Below are 20,335 nucleotides of genomic sequence, written 5' to 3'. Positions count from 1 at the left end.
AGGTTTATGAAACATGGAGTCCAAGCATGTGGAGGTTGATGCTGCTCAACTTTCATCAGTTCAATCAGTTATCTTCTTCATCTTCATCTTCACCTGAGAGTCTGTGCTGACCCTTATGAGTCAGCGGCTCTTTGTCAGCATTCTGCCGTGTATGGAAACACACTCACTGATGGAAACTGGATAATGTTTGGAAAATGACTGCATCATGTGAGGTTTGTATGTTAGAGATATTAGAGAAAGGGTTAGGCCGCCCCCTAGTGGCCAAAGTAGACTGAGTCGTAATCAAAGCTTTCATTACACTGCTCTGTTCAAGAATAACTCCCCTCTCTCTCTCTCTCTCTCTCTCTCTCTCTCTCTCTCTCTCTCTCTCTCTCTGTCACTGCTCTGCCCTTACATCTCCATCATGTTGGCTCAGTGTATCACACAGTATTACAGGGTCACCTGTCTCCTGTGTTGTGTTGGGACACTGAAGCATTCTGTTAAACTTTCCCTTCATAACTCACTCTGTCAGACTGCTCCTCTTACTGGAATGAGGCAGAACCTGATCAACCTCTCCCTCTTCTTCCTCCTCCTCCTCTTAATCACACTTAAATCAAAGAACAAACTGCTCTGTTTCAGAGGAAGAGAAACTCAGACGCTCACTGAACTGAGACGTGAAATGGCGCAGCAAGGAATTCAGATGGATCAAGAAAGAATCTCCTGTTCAATCTGTCTGGATCTGCTGAAGGAGCCGGTGACTATTCCCTGTGGACACAGCTTCTGCAGGAGATGTATTAACAACTACTGGGATGAAGAGGAGAAGGAGAAAATCCCCAGCTGCCCTCAGTGCAGACAGACCTTCACACCGAGGCCTGTCCTGGTGAAAAGCACCATGTTAGCAGATTTAGTGGAGGAGCTGAAGAAGACAGAACTCCAAGCTGCTCCTGCTGATCACTGCTATGCTGGACCTGCAGATGTTGGTTGTGATTTCTGCACTGGGAGAAAACTGAAAGCCATCAAGTCCTGTCTGCAGTGTCTGGTCTCTTACTGTGAGCAACACCTCCAGCCTCACTATGACTCAGCAACATTTAAGAAACACAAGCTGGTGGAGCCCTCCAACAAGCTTCAGGAGAACATCTGCTCTCTTCACGATCAGGTGATGAAGATGTTCTGTCGCACTGATCAGCAGTGTATCTGTTATCTCTGCTCTATGGATGAACATAAAGGTCACCACACAGTCCCAGCTGCAGCAGAGAGGAAGGAGAGGCAGAGAGAGCTCGGGGAGAGTCGACAACAAGTCCAGCAGAGAATCCAGGACAGACAGAAAGACGTGAAGGTGCTTCAGCAGGAGGTGAAGGACATCAATCAGTCTGCTGATAAAGCAGTGAGGCACAGTGAGGAGATCTTCAGCCAGCTGATCCGTCTCATGGAGAAAAGAAGCTCTGATGTGAAGCAGCAGATCAGATCCCAGCAGAAAACTGAAGTGAGTGGAGCTGAAGAGCTTCAGGAGAAGCTGGAGCAGGAGATCACTGAGCTGTGGAGGAAAGACGCTGAGCTGCAGCAGCTGTCACACACAGAGGATCACATCCAGTTTCTACACAATTACCCCTCACTGCCACATCTCAGTGAATCTACACACTCAGCCAGCATCAATATCCCTCCTCTGAGGCACTTTGAGGAGGTGACGGCGGCTGTGTCAAAGGTCAGAGATCAACTACAGAACATGCTGAGTGAGGGATGGACCAAGATCTCACTGACACTGACTGATCTGGATGTTTCACTGTCACCAGCAGAGCCCAAGACCAGAGCTGGATTCTTAAGATATTCACAGGCAATCACAATGGATCCAAACACGGCACAAACACGTCTGTTATTATCTGAGGGGAACAGAAAAGTAACATGGATGAAGAAACCTCAGTTATATTCTGATCATCCAGACAGATTCACTCTCTGCTCTCAGGTCCTGAGTACAGAGAGTCTGACTGGACGTTGTTACTGGGAGGTGGAGTGGAGAGGTAGAGGAGTTATAGTGGCAGTGACATACAAGGATATTCAAAGAGGAGGGAGTGAAAGTCTATTTGGAAACAATGAAAAGTCTTGGTCACTATATCATTACAACAACAGTTCTTTTTTCAGACATAACAGTATCAACACTCCTCTCTCAGTCCCTCAGTCCTCCAGAGTAGGAGTGTACCTGGATCAGCCTGCAGGTCTTCTGTCCTTCTACAGCGTCTCTGACACCATGACTCTCCTCCACAGAGTCCAGACCACATTCACTCAGCCGCTCTATGCTGGAATTTATCTTTGGGCTGTAGGAGAGAACGCCACCTTGTGTAAACTTAAGTAGCCTAAATATGCAAAAGCACAACGGAGCAGATTTCAGTCTTAAATGTCTGATTTGTTGCCGCTTTGGTTTTTCTGAGTGCTTTGGTTTTTGTCAATTTTTTTTCTTTGTCATTGATTTGCTACAGGAAGTGGTTGCTAGGTGATAGTAGAATATGCATTTTATAGCAATGAGAACATGACATGATGATGTATGATTATGAGTATGATGATTTGCTTTGCCAACATTAGAAAGCCTGACTTTTGATAGCTGAATGTGATTTTGCTTCCTGTGATTGATGATGTGATGGAAACACAGAACACAAGTGTGAGACACTGATATCTGGATCAATATTCCAGTAAAGAATGTAGTTTGGATTATTCAGAAGCATGGTGAGAGAACTGAACCACCGTGTGACAGTGACAGTAAATACTCTCCCTGCAGTTGTAGTGACTGAACACTTATCACAGAGGGTTTGAAAGCTCAAAGCCTCAGGTTCAGAATCATTTGTAGCTTTTGCCATCAATGAATCTCATGTTGATTGATAAACGGGCCTTCCTAAGAAAAACTTCCCAATGTGATGACTTTACCATCTTGAACTCATTGAAATGATGTGAAATAATAAAATGTGGATGTGATGCTCTGTTAAAGACAACGTGTCCTTGTGTCCTCTTCTCTTCTTGTGTAATAGCAGTGAGTGTGTGTTGGACTCTGTCAGTAGAAACACTCTTAGTTCTGAATCTGAACTAACCTGAAAGCTTTTGTTCTTGATGTGGGCCCTTAACGTCTCTAAGCTGTTGACATCAACATGCGGCACATTGGGTTGAATCACACGTCAGACACACAACAGAACAATCACGCCGTCCTGACCAATCAGAAGGGAGCAAACACCTCTCTGGTGGGGGTCTGAGAGGGAGGAAGAGGAACTGAGACGCTCATTTCTACTTTGATTTACACAACCTGCATTATTATTTTATGATTTCATCCATAAAGGGGATCACACACATGCACAGACACGCACACACACACACACACTTACAGACACACACATACCACACACACACACACACACGTACAAGCACACACACATACAAGCACACACACACACACACATACATACACACACACACAGACGCACTGACACACACATATACACACAAACAAGCGCGCGCACATACACACACACTGCTCTCATGACCCGGTTGCCTGTCAATCACTGCTTCAGCTCCACACAGAAACCCACAAGTACACAAATTCAAATCATAGTGTGTTCAGTATAAACCACACACACACACACTGTACATACCTGTAGCGGCACACACACACACACGCTGGCTCACACGCCACTCTGTCACTCTGACTTGTTCCTCTCCCATAATGCATCACAGAGATCGTCCCTGTAGTTTACTAAACACTCACAGTATCTCCACACTCCTTCTCTCCAGTGTGTGTGTGTGTGGGGGTGTGTGTGTGTGTGTGTGTGTGTGTGTGTGTGTGTTTCAGACGGCGTGGTAACCAGTCTGAAAAGCAAGAAATCCTCCAGTTTACTGTGCAGCGAGACGTGAACACACGACTGCAATGGAGTGTGTGTGCTGCAATGTTATCGCTTCATGCAGCTCTACATGGACGATCATGTAGAGGTGATGGACCATCTAGTAGAGGGGATAGAGGTGAAGGGCCATCATGTAGAGGTCACAGAGGTTGCAGGTTTGACCTTTTGCCCTTTTTTCGTTGTTTATCCGCCCACACAGATCACTAAAGTGTAAAACTTCACAACAGCTCAACGTATCAGCATCAAAGGCTTCAGTAATTGATCTGCGAACAACTGGACAATAAGCTGACTGAGCTCTGTATCAGAGCCTCTAACGTCTCTCTAGAGCCGTGGTGTTGTCATACGCTCGCCTGTTAGCTGTGATATGACGGCGTGTGTAAACTCTGAAGACCCTGGTCTCCTTCTAGGACCTCTGCAGTGAAGACAGACGAGCACATGGTGAGAGGCTCCAGACTCAAGTTTCAGTTTTGTGAAGCTATGAAAGAGCGCCACCTACAGAAACACTGAAAGAGATGAGGAAATGGAAGAAGAGTAGATCCTCTGGTTGATGTTGACATGGAGACGTGATGGTGATGAAGCACGCTGCTGAGTGAAGGACGGCAAACACAAAGGCCCTCGCTGGGACAAAAGCTGTAGAAGCTCCAGATCTGTGTTGCTATGGCAGCACAACCTTGTCAGCTTTACACTCTTCTGCTCTGAAGGTTTATGAAACATGGAGTCCCAGCATGTGGAGGTTGATGCTGCTCAACTTTCATCAGTTCAATCAGTTATCTTCTTCATCTTCATCTTCACCTGAGAGTCTGTGCTGACCCTTATGAGTCAGCGGCTCTTTGTCAGCATTCTGCCGTGTATGGAAACACACTCACTGATGGAAACTGGATAATGTTTGGAAAATGACTGCATCATGTGAGGTTTGTATGTTAGAGATATTAGAGAAAGGGTTAGACCGCCCCCTAGTGGCCAAAGTAGACTGAGTCGTAATCAAAGCTTTCATTACACTGCTCTGTTCAAGAATAACTCCCCTCTCTCTCTCTCTCTCTCTCTCTCTCTCTCTCTCTCTCTCTCTCTCTCTCTCTCTGTCACTGCTCTGCCCTTACATCTCCATCATGTTGGCTCAGTGTATCACACAGTATAACAGGGTCACCTGTCTCCTGTGTTGTGTTGGGACACTGAAGCATTCTGTTAAACTTTCCCTTCATAACTCACTCTGTCAGACTGCTCCTCTTACTGGAATGAGGCAGAACCTGATCAACCTCTCCCTCTTCTTCCTCCTCCTCCTCTTAATCACACTTAAATCAAAGAACAAACTGCTCTGTTTCAGAGGAAGAGAAACTCAGACGCTCACTGGACTGAGAGGTGAAATGGCGCAGCAAGGAATTCAGCTGGATCAAGAAAGAATCTCCTGTTCGATCTGTCTGGATCTGCTGAAGGAGCCAGTGACTATTCCCTGTGGACACAGCTACTGCAGGAGATGTATTAACAACTACTGGGATGAAGAGGAGGAGGAGGAGAAAATCCCCAGCTGCCCTCAGTGCAGACAGACCTTCACACCGAGGCCTGTCCTGGTGAAAAGCACCATGTTAGCAGATTTAGTGGAGGAGCTGAAGAAGACAGAACTCCAAGCTGCTCCTGCTGATCACTGCTATGCTGGACCTGCAGATGTTGGTTGTGATTTCTGCACTGGGAGAAAACTGAAAGCCATCAAGTCCTGTCTGCAGTGTCTGGCCTCTTACTGCGAGCAACACCTCCAGCCTCACTATGACTCCCCTGGCTTCAAGAAACACAAGCTGGTGGAGCCCTCCAACAAGCTTCAGGAGAACATCTGCCCTCTTCACGATGAGGTGATGAAGATGTTCTGCCGCACTGATCAGCAGTGTATCTGTTATCTCTGCTCTATGGATGAACATAAAGGTCACCACACAGTCTCAGCTGCAGCAGAGAGGAAGGAGAGGCAGAGAGAGCTCGGGGAGAGTCGACAACAAGTCCAGCAGAGAATCCAGGACAGACAGAAAGACGTGAAGGTGCTTCAGCAGGAGGTGAAGGACATCAATCAGTCTGCTGATAAAGCAGTGAGGGACAGTGAGGAGATCTTCAGCCAGCTGATCCGTCTCATGGAGAAAAGAAGCTCTGATGTGAAGCAGCAGATCAGATCCCAGCAGAAAACTGAAGTGAGTGGAGCTGAAGAGCTTCAGGAGAAGCTGGAGCAGGAGATCACTGAGCTGAGGAGGAAAGACGCTGAGCTGCAGCAGCTGTCACACACAGAGGATCACATCCAGTTTCTACAAAATTACCCCTCACTGCCACATCTCAGTGAATCGACACACTCAGCCAGCATCAATATCCGTCCTCTGAGGCACTTTGAGGAGGTGACGGCGGCTGTGTCAAAGGTCAGAGATCAACTACAGAACATGCTGAGTGAGGGATGGACCAAGATCTCACTGACACCGACTGATCTGGATGTTTCACTGTCACCAGCAGAGCCCAAGACCAGAGCTGGATTCTTAAGATATTCACAGGAAATCACAATGGATCCAAACACAGCACACACACGTCTGTTATTATCTGTGTGGAACAGAAAAGTAACACGTATGACTGAACCTCAGTCATATTTTGATCATCCACACAGATTCACTGACTGGCCTCAGGTCCTGAGTACAGAGAGTCTGACTGGACGTTGTTACTGGGAGGTGGAGTGGAGAGGAGTTGGAGTAGCAGTGACATACAAGGATATTAAGAGAGGAGGGGGTGAAAGTAGATTTGGAAACAATTTAAAATCTTGGTCATTATATCATGACAACAACAGTTGTTCTTTCAGACATAACAGTATCATCACTCTTCTCTCAGTCTCTCCCTCCTCCAGAGTAGGAGTGTACCTGGATCAGCCTGCAGGTCTTCTGTCCTTCTACAGCGTCTCTGACACCATGACTCTCCTCCACAGAGTCCAGACCACATTCACTCAGCCGCTCTATGCTGGACTTTGGCTTTATCCTAAGTAGGAGACAACACCACCTTGTGTAAACTTAAGTAGCCCAAATATGCAAAAGCACAACAGAGCAGATTTCAGTCTTAAATGTCTGATTTGTTGCCGCTTTGGTTTTTGTCAATTTTTTTTCTTTGTCATTGATTTGCTACAGGAAGTGGTTGCTAGGTGATAGTAGAATATGCATTTTATAGCAATGAGAACATGACATGATGATGTATGATTATGAGTATGATGATTTGCTTTGCCAACATTAGAAAGCCTGACTTTTGATAGCTGAATGTGATTTTGCTTCCTGTGATTGATGATGTGATGGAAACACAGAACACAAGTGTGAGACACTGATATCTGGATCAATATTCCAGTAAAGAATGTAGTTTGGATTATTCAGAAGCATGGTGAGAGAACTGAACCACCGTGTGACAGTGACAGTAAATACTCTCCCTGCAGTTGTAGTGACTGAACACTTATCACAGAGGGTTTGAAAGCTCAAAGCCTCAGGTTCAGAATCATTTGTAGCTTTTGCCATCAATGAATCTCATGTTGATTGATAAACGGGCCTTCCTAAGAAAAACTTCCCAATGTGATGACTTTACCATCTTGAACTCATTGAAATGATGTGAAATAATAAAATGTGGATGTGATGCTCTGTTCAAGACAACGTGTCCTTGTGTCCTCTTCTCTTCTTGTGTAATAGCAGTGAGTGTGTGTTGGACTCTGTCAGTAGAAACACTCTTAGTTCTGAATCTGAACTAACCTGAAAGCTTTTGTTCTTGATGTGGGCCCTTAATGTCTGTAAGCTGTTGACATCAACATGCAGCACATTGGGTTGAAACACGTCAGACACACAACAACGTCCTGACCAATCAGAAGGGAGCAAACACCTCTCTGGTGGGGGTCTGAGAGGGAGGAAGGGGAACTGAGACTCTCATTTCTACTTTGACATAAACTTTGATTTTCATTGACACAACCTGCATTATTATTTTATGATTTCATCCATAGAGGGGATCTCTCTCACACACACACACAGACAAACACACGCACACACGCACACACGCGCGCGCGCACACACACGCACACACACCTCAACTGTGCCTAAATCTTTATTTTTTAGTAGGCTACTTTTTTTACCCTGTGCGACCCGCGTGAGGGTGAGGTCAATCAGAACATGAACGAAAAAATAATATATAACATAATTTATGCCGTTCATGCTGTACAGTTGTGCTGCTTTTATTTTGAAAACCGTGCCGTTTCTCTTTCATTTACGTGTCGCAGGTGTGTATTATACATCTATGGACTTGCGTGCGTGAACAGACTCAAGTGATGCTGGCCAGCTAAGCCCTCAAAGTGTCAGCTCACGGCATAAAAAAGAAAAGTTGATACCGTTTTCAACAAGACATGGACTGATAAATATTTATTTACAGAAGTCAAAAGTAAAGCGGTGTGCTTAGTTTGTGGTACACAGGTCGCTGTGTTCTAAGATAACAATTTGAATCGCCACTACGTCACCAATCACCAGGAGAAATACAAGAATGTGTCTGATGAAGAGCGCGCGAGGGAGTCCAATGCTTTGCTAGCTAAACTGCGAAACCAACAAGGATTTTTTTTTTTTTTCCAAACTTTGCTCACACAGAGATGCGGCTGTCAAGACAAGTTATGTCATATCCCACAAAATCGCCAGAAAAAGTAAGCCGTTTCCTGACGGAGAGTTTATCAAGGAGTGTTTGCTGGACTCTGCAGCACTAATATGCCCGGAGAAAAAGGGCGCTTTTGGGGACGCGCCCCTCTCCCGACGCACTGTAACGAGGAGGGGAGAGGACATCCAGGGAAATCTGGAGCTTCAGCTGAAGAACACAGCGGTCAACTTTGACTATTTCCCCTTGGCTTTGGATGAGAGCTGCGATGTACGTGACACTGCCCAGCTACTCATCTTCTTACGTGGGATAACTGCAGACTTCAAAATCACAGAGGAGCCGGCAGCCATACAGTCAATGAAAGGGACAACAACTGGGATTGATTTGTTCACGGAGGTAAATGCATGTTTGGACAAGTTGGGACTCAAATGAGAAAAGCTGGCTGGTGTGACAACGGATGGTTGTTCAGATGTGACGGGGGGAAATGATGGACTTTTGAAGAGAATGCAAGATAAAGTGACAGAAATGAACCCTGGGCAGAAATGGACATGTTTGCATTGTATTACACAGCAGGAGGTTTTGTGTAAGTCAGTGTTAAAAATGAACCATGTTGTTGATGTTGTCACTAAAATAGTTCACTTCATCAGGGCAAGAGTGAATGAATCACAGACAGCTTGTTGCACTTTTGGAGGAGAATGAGACTGAACATGGTGACATAAGATACCACACAGCTGTCAGGTGGCTCAGCCTGGGCAAAGTGCTGAAAAACGTCTGGGACCTGAGAGAGGAGATTCAGGAGTGCTGTGTGAAGAAAGGAAATGACGTCCCACAGCTTTCACACACAGATTGTCTGGCAGACCTTGGTTTTGCTGTCGATGTTGTGACTGCACTAATGAATGAACTCAATGTCAAACTGCAGTGCGAGGGCCTTTTTGTGCATGAAATGTACAGCGCAGTGAAGGCTTTTATGAGAGAGTTGCAGCTTCTCTCAAGCCAAACGAAGGACAGCATTCTCACCCACTTGCCAACACTGAAGGAAGTGGCACCATCAGCTGATCACCTCCACAGGTACTCAGCAATGTTAGCAGCACTGCATGGTGAGTTTTCAGGGCCATTTCAAGACTTTCAAACAGTTGAGAGTGAAATGCACATGGTTTCCTCTCCCTTCACCTGCAGAGTGGATAATGCACCCAGTGATGTTCAGATGGAACTCACTGACCTGCAGTCTGACACACTTCTGGCAGAGCACTTGAAGTCCGTCTCACTGTTGGATTTGTACTCTTCTCTCAAAGAGGAGAAGGTTCCAGACCTGAGGAAGCACGCTCAGAAGATTCTAGTCCTCTTTGGATCTACCTACGTATGGGAACAGACACTCTCAGGGATGAAGTTCAACCAATCCAGATACAGATCCTCTATCACTGATGATCCCCTCTCAGCTGGCCTTCACATATCCACCTCACACATTCAGCCACATTTCAATGCACTTGTTCAAGCCCAAGCCAGACTGGATTTCTCTCACTGAACTGAAGTCAAATGAACTGAAAAAGAACATGTATTGCTTTTTGTATAAAGTTCATCAATTGCATTCCTTTAACAAACTGCAGAGCACCTTTACAGTGTTTGTGAAAGGTAACTAGTTACAAATAAAGTAGTTGTAGATGGCAATGAACTGACACACACACACACACACACACACACACACACACACACACACACACACACACACATAGTGCTCTCATGACTCGGTTGCCTGTCAATCACTGCTTCAGCTCCACACAGAAACCCACAAGTACACAAATACAATGCATAATCTCCAATAATGCATCACAGAGATCGTCCCTGTAGTTTACTAAACACTCACAGTATCTCCACACTCCTTCTCTCCTCTGTGTGTGTGTGTGTGTGTGGGGGGGGGGGGGGGGGGGGGGGGGAGCACAGAAGAAGATGCCTTTAGAGTTTGGTGCTGGTCTGGATCCAGGGGGGAAATATAAGAGTTTATTTAATCAAAGTTAATGAATCAAAGTTAAATCAATGGAATAATCTCAGTGATGAAGATGAGCCTTCATTATCCTGAGATAATAGAGAGGAGCAGTTTGGTCTGGATCCACTGGCTCTGCTCTGCTGTGTTTTGCATGTTGGTCAAACTCCTCCCCCCTGAACACAGCAGCTCCTCCCTGTGCTCTGACTTCCTTCTTCACCTCAAAGGTTTGTTACTTTAAGAGAGGGTGGAGCCAACAAGTGCTGAAGATTTCTTTTGTGCGAAATTGAAACTCAGCCGCTCACTGAACTGAGAGGTGAAATGGCGCAGCAAGGAATTCAGATGGATCAAGAAAGAATCTCCTGTTCGATCTGTCTGGATCTGCTGAAGGAGCCGGTGACTATTCCCTGTGGACACAGCTACTGCAGGAGATGTATTAACAACTACTGGGATGAAGAGGAGGAGGAGGAGAAAATCCCCAGCTGCCCTCAGTGCAGACAGACCTTCACACCGAGGCCTGTCCTGGTGAGAAACACCATGTTAGCAGATTTAGTGGAGGAGCTGAAGAAGACAGAACTCCAAGCTGCTCCTGCTGATCACTGCTATGCTGGACCTGCAGATGTTGGTTGTGATTTCTGCACTGGGAGAAAACGGAAAGCCATCAAGTCCTGTCTGCAGTGTCTGGCCTCTTACTGTGAGCAACACCTCCAGCCTCACTATGATGTAGCAACATTTAAGCAACACAAGCTGGTGGAGCCCTCCAACAAGCTTCAGGAGAACATCTGCTCTCTTCACCATGAGGTGATGAAGATGTTCTGCCGCACTGATCAGCAGTGTATCTGTTATCTCTGCTCTATGGATGAACATAAAGGTCACCACACAGTCTCAGCTGCAGCAGAGAGGAAGGAGAGGCAGAGAGAGCTCGGGGAGAGTCGACAACAAGTCCAGCAGAGAATCCAGGACAGACAGAAAGACGTGAAGGTGCTTCAGCAGGAGGTGAAGGCCATCAATCAGTCTGCTGATAAAGCAGTGAGGGACAGTGAGGTGATCTTCAGCCAGCTGATCCGTCTCATGAAGAAAAGAAGCTCTGATGTGAAGCAGCAGATCAGATCCCAGCAGAAAACTGAAGTGAGTGGAGCTGAAGAGCTTCAGGAGAAGCTGGAGCAGGAGATCACTGAGCTGAGGAGGAAAGACGCTGAGCTGCAGCAGCTGTCACACACAGAGGATCACATCCAGTTTCTACACAATTACCCCTCACTGCCACATCTCAGTGAATCTACACACTCAGCCAGCATCAATATCCGTCCTCTGAGGCACTTTGAGGAGGTGACGGCGGCTGTGTCAAAGGTCAGAGATCAACTACAGAACATGCTGAGTGAGGGATGGACCAAGATCTCACTGACACTGACTGAGCCAGAGCCCAAGACCAGAGCTGGATTCTTAAGATATTCACAGGAAATCACAATGGATCCAAACACAGTGAACAAATGGCTGTTATTATCTGTGGGGAACAGAAAAGTAACATTTATGAATAGACCTCAGTCATATTCTGCTCATCCAGACAGATTCACTAAGTGGCCTCAGGTCCTGAGTACAGAGAGTCTGACTGGACGTTGTTACTGGGAGGTTGAGTGGAGCAGGAGAGGAGCTATAGTAGCAGTGACATACAAGGATATTAAAAGAGGAGGGAAGGAAATTAGATTTCGAGACAATGAAAAGTCTTGGTCATTATATCATTACTACAACAGGTGTTCTTTCAGACATAACAGTATCATCACTCCTCTCTCAGTCCCTCCCCCCTCCACAGTAGGAGTGTACCTGGATCAGCCTGCAGGTCTTCTGTCCTTCTACAGAGTCTCTAACACCATGACTCTCCTCCACAGAGTCCAGACCACATTCACTCAGCCGCTCTATGCTGGAATTGGGCTTTATCATCATGGAGCCACAGCTGAGTTCAGTCAGTAGACATGAGTCATCACAGAGTGAATGGGTGAGATTGTGTGTTTTCCTTCTTAAATGAATGTAGTGTGTGTCTTTGTTGCTCCGTGCTCGTCACTGTGCTGTTCCTGCTCTGCACTTAGTTCACCTTTCAGTCAAACAGTGTGAGTGTTACTGTGAGGACTTTAGTTTGTTTTGTCAGTAGGTGGCGCTCTTTTCAGTGTCTGTCACTGCTGATGAGGAAATCCACATTTTTCCACATGAAAATATAAACATATGTTTGCTTTGTACAGTTGAAATCTTTGTTAAATATCTGTATTGTTGTCCTGTAATGTGATTGAGGTTCTCTTCCATTCCAAGAGCTTCATGGAGAAAGCAGGAAACTTTCCTTCATTCTGTTCAAACATATGAATATGATTCATTTCTTCTCTTCACTGTATAAATGTTATTATGATTGTGGTGAAACATGAGGAGAAGATTCTTTATGTTCCTTTACATTGTTGATGCTCAGGTGATCAGGCTGATTGTAGGAGTGAATGATTATAAAGATATAAACATAAACACTCTGGTTTTATGATTGATGAGGAACAAAGTCAATGTGTACAAACCAACTTAACTCAATCACTGAATAAAGTTTTTCTCCAAGAATAAATGAGTTGTGTTGATTTGTGTTCAGTCTAGGTTCAGCTGTCGCCCTTCAGCCTCACGCTCGTCTCCACTGTGTTCTCTTTGAGTGACGTGTCAAACTGTATTTCCGTGGAAACAAGCAGTAACTAAAGCTGCGCCTCTATGACTTATTTTAACTAAAGTGTTTTATTTTACTTGATTTGTCTCTAAGCTGAATGTAACAAGTGACAACAACACAACACTAGAGGGCTTCATAAACCACAGAGCTGCTTTAAGAAGACTTGACCACATGGAGAGGAAATGAAGACATCGACCTCTTGTGACCTTTGATGTTTGAAGCTCATTTGTTCAATAAAGAGATTTACATTTCATGCTTCTCTGTATTTGAGCTCAACCAGCTATTTGCTGCTGAATCGACACTTTGAAGTGCAAGTCAATCACATCTCCGGTCCTCAGTCGTCCCATCTGCTTCTTTGTTAAACACTTGACACTTTGTAACTTCACCATCTTCATCCTCTCTGTATCTGTACATGTGTGGATGGACTTCACTTCATCCCTCTTCAGGTGAGTGGATTCTTAGAGATCACCAGAGGAACAAGGAGGAGTGAGACTTCTGTGTGAGAGCAGGAAGGTGTGTGTGTGTGTGTGTGTGTGTGTGTGTGCGTGTGTGTGTCTGCGTGTCTGCGTGTTTGTGTGTGTGTGTGTGTGTGTGTGTGAGAGCGTGTGTGTGTGTGTGTGTCTGCGTGTCTGCGTGTTTGTGTGTGTGTGTGTGTGTGAGAGCGTGTGTGTCTGCGTGTGTGTCTGTGTGTGTGTGTGTGTGCGTGTGTGATCAGGTGATAGCTGATCAACCTTTATCCTTCAGGTCAGGTGTTCTCTTCAAGGGATCACAACAACAAGTCATCACTATGACAATGAACATTGCAGCTTGTTGTTCCATTACAATTCTTAGAGAAGAACAAACAGAGCTCCTCTGAGTCTCTGTTGGAGTGACTGATGTTTGTTAAAGCCTTGTTCAAACGCTTCATTCATGAGACAGAAACATCTGGAGCTAAATCTTTGTCTTAGTGAAGTTATTTCTGTCCAGGTGTCTTCACACACTGTCCTCAGCTTCTTATCCACAGAGGAACATTATGTCTCTCATCTTCTTGCTCTTTGACTGGAAATGTTGCAAAGCAGCAGGTTTCATGTGTGTAACAGGTTCTGTGATGTTGAATCCACACACACACACAGAAAGGATGAACTCCTTAACTGACAAGGAACTCAGTGGACTGAAGACAAACAGACAGAACTCCAACTCAACACTGTGAGGTCAGAGTTCAGCTTCAACAACTGAACTCTGTCCTCTTCCTGGAATGAGTCACATTCTGATCAGCCCTCCCTCTGCTCACACACACACACACACACACACACACACACACACACACACACACACACACACACACACACACACACACTGAGTTCTATTTTATTCATGTTACCTGCTCCCTCCCTTCACTTCTGTCACTCTGAAGACGAGAGAAACCAACAAGTGCTGAAGTTCAGTGCTGACGAGGCACATTCACTGTAGATCAGAGAGAAGAAACAGGAAAGGAGGAGTTTGGAGCACAAACTGCTCTGATTTCAGAGGAAGTGAAACTCAGACGCTCACTGAACTGAGAGGTGAAATGGCGCAGCAAGGAATTCAGATGGATTCTTAAGATATTCACAGGGAATCACAATGGATCCAAACACAGCACACACACATCTGTTATTATCTGAGGGGAACAGAAAAGTAACACGTATGAATAAACCTCAGTCATATTCTGATCATCCAGACAGATTCACTGACTGTGCTCAGGTCCTGAGTACAGAGAGTCTGACTGGACGTTGTTACTGGGAGGTGGAGTGGAGCGGAGGAGGAGTTATGGTAGCAGTGACATACAAGGATATTAAAGGAGGAGATTTTGAAAGTGGATGTGGAAACAATGAAAAGTCTTGGTCATTATATCATTACTACAACAGGTGTTCTTTCAGACATAACAGTATCAACACTCTTCTCTCAGTCCCTCCCTCCTCCAGAGTAGGAGTGTACCTGGATCAGCCTGCAGGTCTTCTGTCCTTCTACAGCGTCTCTGACACCATGACTCTCCTCCACAGAGTCCAGACCACATTCACTCAGCCGCTCTATGCTGGAATTTGGCTGAATTATTCTGTAGGAGAGAACGCCACCTTGTGTAAATTTAAGTAGCCTAAATATGCAAAAGCACAACGGGAGTGTTTTGGTTTCTGTGGATGTTTTTTTCTTTGTCATTGATTTTCTACAGGAAGTGGTTGCTAGGTGATAGTAGAATATGCATTTTATAGCAATGAGAACATGACATGATGATGTATGATTATGAGTATGATGATTTGCTTTGCCAACATTAGAAAGCCTGACTTTTGATAGCTGAATGTGATTTTGCTTCCTGTGATTGATGATGTGATGGAAACACAGAACACAAGTGTGAGACACTGATATCTGGATCAATATTCCAGTAAAGAATGTAGTTTGGATTATTCAGAAGCATGGTGAGAGAACTGAACCACCGTGTGACAGTGACAGTCAATACTCTCCCTGCAGTTGTAGTGACTGAACACTTATCACAGAGGGTTTGAAAGCTCAAAGCCTCAGGTTCAGAATCATTTGTAGCTTTTGCCATCAATGAATCTCATGTTGATTGATAAACGGGCCTTCCTAAGAAAAACTTCCCAATGTGATGACTTTACCATCTTGAACTCATTGAAATGATGTGAAATAATAAAATGTGGATGTGATGCTCTGTTAAAGACAACGTGTCCTTGTGTCCTCTTCTCTTCTTGTGTAATAGCAGTGAGTGTGTGTTGGACTCTGTCAGTAGAAACACTCTTAGTTCTGAATCTGAACTAACCTGAAAGCTTTTGTTCTTGATGTGGGCCCTTAACGTCTGTAAGCTGTTGACATCAACATGCAGCACATTGGGTTGAATCACACGTCAGACACACAACAGAACAATCACGCCGTCCTGACCAATCAGAAGGGAGCAAACACCTCTCTGGTGGGGGTCTGAGAGGGAGGAAGAGGAACTGAGACGCTCATTTCTACTTTGATTTACACAACCTGCATTATTATTTTATGATTTCATCCATAAAGGGGATCACACACATGCACAGACACGCACACACACACACACACACTTACAGACACACACATACGACAACCACACACACACGTACAAGCACACACACATACATGCACACACACACACACATGCATACATACACACACACACAGACGCACTGACACACAAATATACACACAAACAAGCGCGCGCAAATACACACACACACTGCTCTCATGACCCGGTTGCCTGTCAATCACTGCTTCAGCTCCACACAGAATCCCACAAGTACACAAATTCAAATCATAGTGTGTTCAGTATAAACCACACACACACACACTGTACATACCTGTAGCGGCACACACACATATACACGCTGGCTCACACACCACTCTGTCACTCTGACTTGTTCCTCTCCCATAATGCATCACAGAGATCGTCCCTGTAGTTTACTAAACACTCACAGTATCTCCACACTCCTTCTCTCCTGTGTGTGTGTGTGTGTGGGTGTGTGTGTGTGTGTGTGTGTGTGTGTGGGTCAGACGGCGTGGTAACCAGTCTGAAAAGCAAGAAATCCTCCAGTTTACTGTGCAGCGAGACGTGAACACACGACTACAATGGAGTGTGTGTGCTGCAATGTTATCGCTTCATGCAGCTCTACATGGACGATCATGTAGAGGTGATGGACCATCTAGTAGAGGGGATAGAGGTGATGTCATGTAGAGGTCACAGAGGTTGCAGGTTTGACCTTTTGCCCTTTTTTCGTTGTTTATCCGCCCACACAGATCACTAAAGTGTAAAACTTCACAACAGCTCAATGTATCGGCATCAAAGGCTTCAGTAATTGATCTGCGAACAACTGGACAATAAGCTGACTGAGCTCTGTATCAGAGCCTCTAACGTCTCTCTAGAGCCGTGGTGTTGTCATACGCTCGACTGTTAGCTGTGATATGACGGCGTGTGTAAACTCTGAAGACCCTGGTCTCCTTCTAGGACCTCTGCAGTGAAGACAGACGAGCACATGGTGAGAGGCTCCAGACTCAAGCTTCAGTTTTGTGAAGCTATGAAAGAGCGCCACCTACAGAAACACTGAAAGAGATGAGGAAATGGAAGAAGAGTAGATCCTCTGGTTGATGTTGACATGGAGACGTGATGGTGATGAAGCACGCTGCTGAGTGAAGGACGGCAAACACAAAGGCCCTCGCTGGGACAAAAGCTGTAGAAGCTCCAGATTTGTGTTGCTATGGCAGCACAACCTTGTCAGCTTTACACTCTTCTGCTCTGAAGGTTTATGAAACATGGAGTCCCAGCATGTGGAGGTTGATGCTGCTCAACTTTCATCAGTTCAATCAGTTATCTTCTTCATCTTCATCTTCATCTGAGAGTCTGTGCTGACCCTTATGAGTCAGCGGCTCTTTGTCAGCATTCTGCCGTGTATGGAAACACACTCACTGATGGAAACTGGATAATGTTTGGAAAATGACTGCATCATGTGAGGTTTGTATGTTAGAGATATTAGAGAAAGGGTTAGGCCGCCCCCTAGTGGCCAAAGTAGACTGAGTCGTAATCAAAGCTTTCATTACACTGCTCTGTTCAAGAAGAACTCCCCCCTCTCTCTCTCTCTCTCTGTCTCTCTCTCTCTCTCTCTCTCTCTCTCTCTCTCTCTCTCTCTCTCTCTCTCTCTCTCTCTCTCTCTCTGTCACTGCTCTGCCCTTACATCTCCATCATGTTGGCTCAGTGTATCACACAGTATAACAGGGTCACCTGTCTCCTGTGTTGTGTTGGGACACTGAAGCATTCTGTTAAACTTTCCCTTCATAACTCACTCTGTCAGACTGCTCCTCTTACTGGAATGAGGCAGAACCTGATCAACCTCTCCCTCTTCTTCCTCCTCCTCCTCTTAATCACACTTAAATCAGAGAATAAACTGCTCTGTTTCAGAGGAAGAGAAACTCAGACACTCACTGAACTGAGAGGTGAAATGGCGCAGCAAGGAATTCAGATGGATCAAGAAAGAATCTCCTGTTCGATCTGTCTGGATCTGCTGAAGGAGCCGGTGACTATTCCCTGTGGACACAGCTACTGCAGGAGATGTATTAACAACTACTGGGATGGAGAGGAGGAGGAGGAGAAAATCCCCAGCTGCCCTCAGTGCAGACAGACCTTCACACTGAGGCCTGTCCTGGTGAGGAACACCATGTTAACAGATTTAGTGGAGGAGCTGAAGAAGACAGAACTCCAAGCTGCTCCTGCTGATCACTGCTATGCTGGACCTGCAGATGTTGGTTGTGATTTCTGCACTGGGAGAAAACTGAAAGCCATCAAGTCCTGTCTGCAGTGTGTGGCCTCTTACTGTGAGCAACACCTCCAGCCTCACTATGACTCAGCAACATTTAAGAAACACAAGCTGGTGGAGCCCTCCAACAAGCTTCAGGAGAACATCTGCTCTCTTCACCATGAGGTGATGAAGATCTTCTGCCGCACTGATCAGCAGTGTATCTGTTATCTCTGCTCTATGGATGAACATAAAGGTCACCACACAGTCTCAGCTGCAGCAGAGAGGAAGGAGAGGCAGAGAGAGCTCGGGAAGAGTCGACAACAAGTCAAGCAGAGAATCCAGGACAGACAGAAAGACGTGAAGGTGCTGCAGCAGGAGGTGAAGGACATCAATCAGTCTGCTGATAAAGCAGTGAGGGACAGTGAGGAGATCTTCAGCCAGCTGATCCGTCTCATGGAGAAAAGAAGCTCTGATGTGAAGCAGCAGATCAGATCCCAGCAGAAAACTGAAGTGAGTGGAGCTGAAGAGCTTCAGGAGAAGCTGGAGCAGGAGATCACTGAGCTGAGGAGGAAAGACGCTGAGCTGCAGCAGCTGTCACACACAGAGGATCACATCCAGTTTCTACACAATTACCCCTCACTGCCACATCTCAGTGAATCTACACACTCAGCCAGCATCAATATCCGTCCTCTGAGTCACTTTGAGGAGGTGACAGCGGCTGTGTCAAAGGTCAGAGATCAACTACAGAACATGCTGAGTGAGGGATGGACCAAGATCTCACTGACACTGACTGATCTGGATGTTTCACTGTCACCAGCAGAGCCCAAGACCAGAGCTGGATTCTTAAGATATTCACAGGAAATCACAATGGATCCAAACACAGCACACACACGTCTCTTATTATCTGAGCGGAACAGAAAAGTAACACGTATGTATAAACCTCAGTCATATTCTGCTCATCCAGACAGATTCACTAAGTGGCCTCAGGTCCTGAGTACAGAGAGTCTGACTGGACGTTGTTACTGGGAGGTGGAGTGGAGAGGAGGAGGAGTTGTTGTAGCAGTGACATACAAGGATATTAAAAGAAGAGTTTTTGAAAGTGGATTTGGAAACAATGAAAAGTCTTGGTCATTATATCATTACTACAACAGTTGTTCTTTCAGACATAACAGTATCATCACTCCTCTCTCAGTCCCTCCCCCCTCCAGAGTAGGAGTGTACCTGGATCAGCCTGCAGGTCTTCTGTCCTTCTACAGCGTCTCTGACACCATGACTCTCCTCCACAGAGTCCAGACCACATTCACTCAGCCGCTCTATGCTGGAATTTTGCATTTCTATGATGGAGACACAGCTGAGTTCAGTCAGTAGACAGGAGTCATCACAGAGTGAATGGGTGAGATTGTGTGTTTTCCTTCTTAAATGAATGTAGTGTGTGTCTTTGTTGCTCCGTGCTCGTCACTGTGCTGTTCCTGCTCTGCACTTAGTTCACCTTTCAGTCAAACAGTGTGAGTGTTACTGTGAGGACTTTAGTTTGTTTTGTCAGTAGGTGGCGCTCTTTTCAGTGTCTGTCACTGCTGATGAGGAAATCCACATTTTTCCACATGAAAATATAAACAGTTGTTTGCTTTGTACAGTTGAAATCTTTGTTAAATATCTGTATTGTTGTCCTGTAATGTGATTGAGTTTCTCTTCCATTCCAAGAGCTTCATGGAGAAAGCAGGAAACTTTCCTTCATTCTGTTCAAACATATGAATATGATTCATTTCTTCTCTTCACTGTATAAATGTTATTATGATTGTGGTGAAACATGAGGAGAAGATTCTTTATGTTCCTTTACATTGTTGATGCTCAGGCTGATTGTAGGAGTGAATGATTATAAAGATATAAACATAAACACTCAGGTTTTATGATTGATGAGGAACAAAGTCAA

At 45.4% G+C, this 20,335-nt stretch overlaps 3 protein-coding genes across 3 annotated transcripts; all 3 read left to right on the top strand.

Annotated features, from left to right (window-relative positions):
* Positions 1 to 440: 440 nt before the first annotated feature.
* LOC142988699 (tripartite motif-containing protein 16-like) lies at positions 441 to 2,853 on the top strand. The gene has a single exon (XM_076137934.1). The coding sequence runs from the start codon at positions 530 to 532 to the stop codon at positions 2,324 to 2,326; it is 1,797 nt and encodes a 598-aa protein (XP_075994049.1). The 5' UTR covers positions 441 to 529; the 3' UTR covers positions 2,327 to 2,853.
* A 1,959-nt stretch (positions 2,854 to 4,812) lies between these two features.
* LOC142988713 (uncharacterized) lies at positions 4,813 to 15,717 on the top strand. Its single transcript, XM_076137945.1, has 4 exons — positions 4,813 to 6,846; positions 9,645 to 9,825; positions 10,744 to 11,933; positions 14,752 to 15,717. The coding sequence occupies exons 1-4, from the start codon at positions 4,961 to 4,963 to the stop codon at positions 15,236 to 15,238; spliced, it is 3,744 nt and encodes a 1,247-aa protein (XP_075994060.1). The 5' UTR covers positions 4,813 to 4,960; the 3' UTR covers positions 15,239 to 15,717.
* Positions 15,718 to 17,557: 1,840 nt separating this feature from the next.
* Positions 17,558 to 20,335, top strand: LOC142988723 (tripartite motif-containing protein 16-like). The gene has a single exon (XM_076137955.1). The coding sequence runs from the start codon at positions 17,854 to 17,856 to the stop codon at positions 19,771 to 19,773; it is 1,920 nt and encodes a 639-aa protein (XP_075994070.1). The 5' UTR covers positions 17,558 to 17,853; the 3' UTR covers positions 19,774 to 20,335.

Source organism: Genypterus blacodes, unplaced genomic scaffold (genome assembly GCF_046128005.1).
Source record: "Genypterus blacodes isolate CSIRO-AG114 ecotype Tasmania unplaced genomic scaffold, CSIRO-AGI_Gbla_v1 ptg000342l_1, whole genome shotgun sequence".
Taxonomy (NCBI): Eukaryota; Metazoa; Chordata; class Actinopteri; order Ophidiiformes; family Ophidiidae; genus Genypterus; species Genypterus blacodes.
This window is presented reverse-complemented; position numbering and strand designations above follow the sequence as displayed.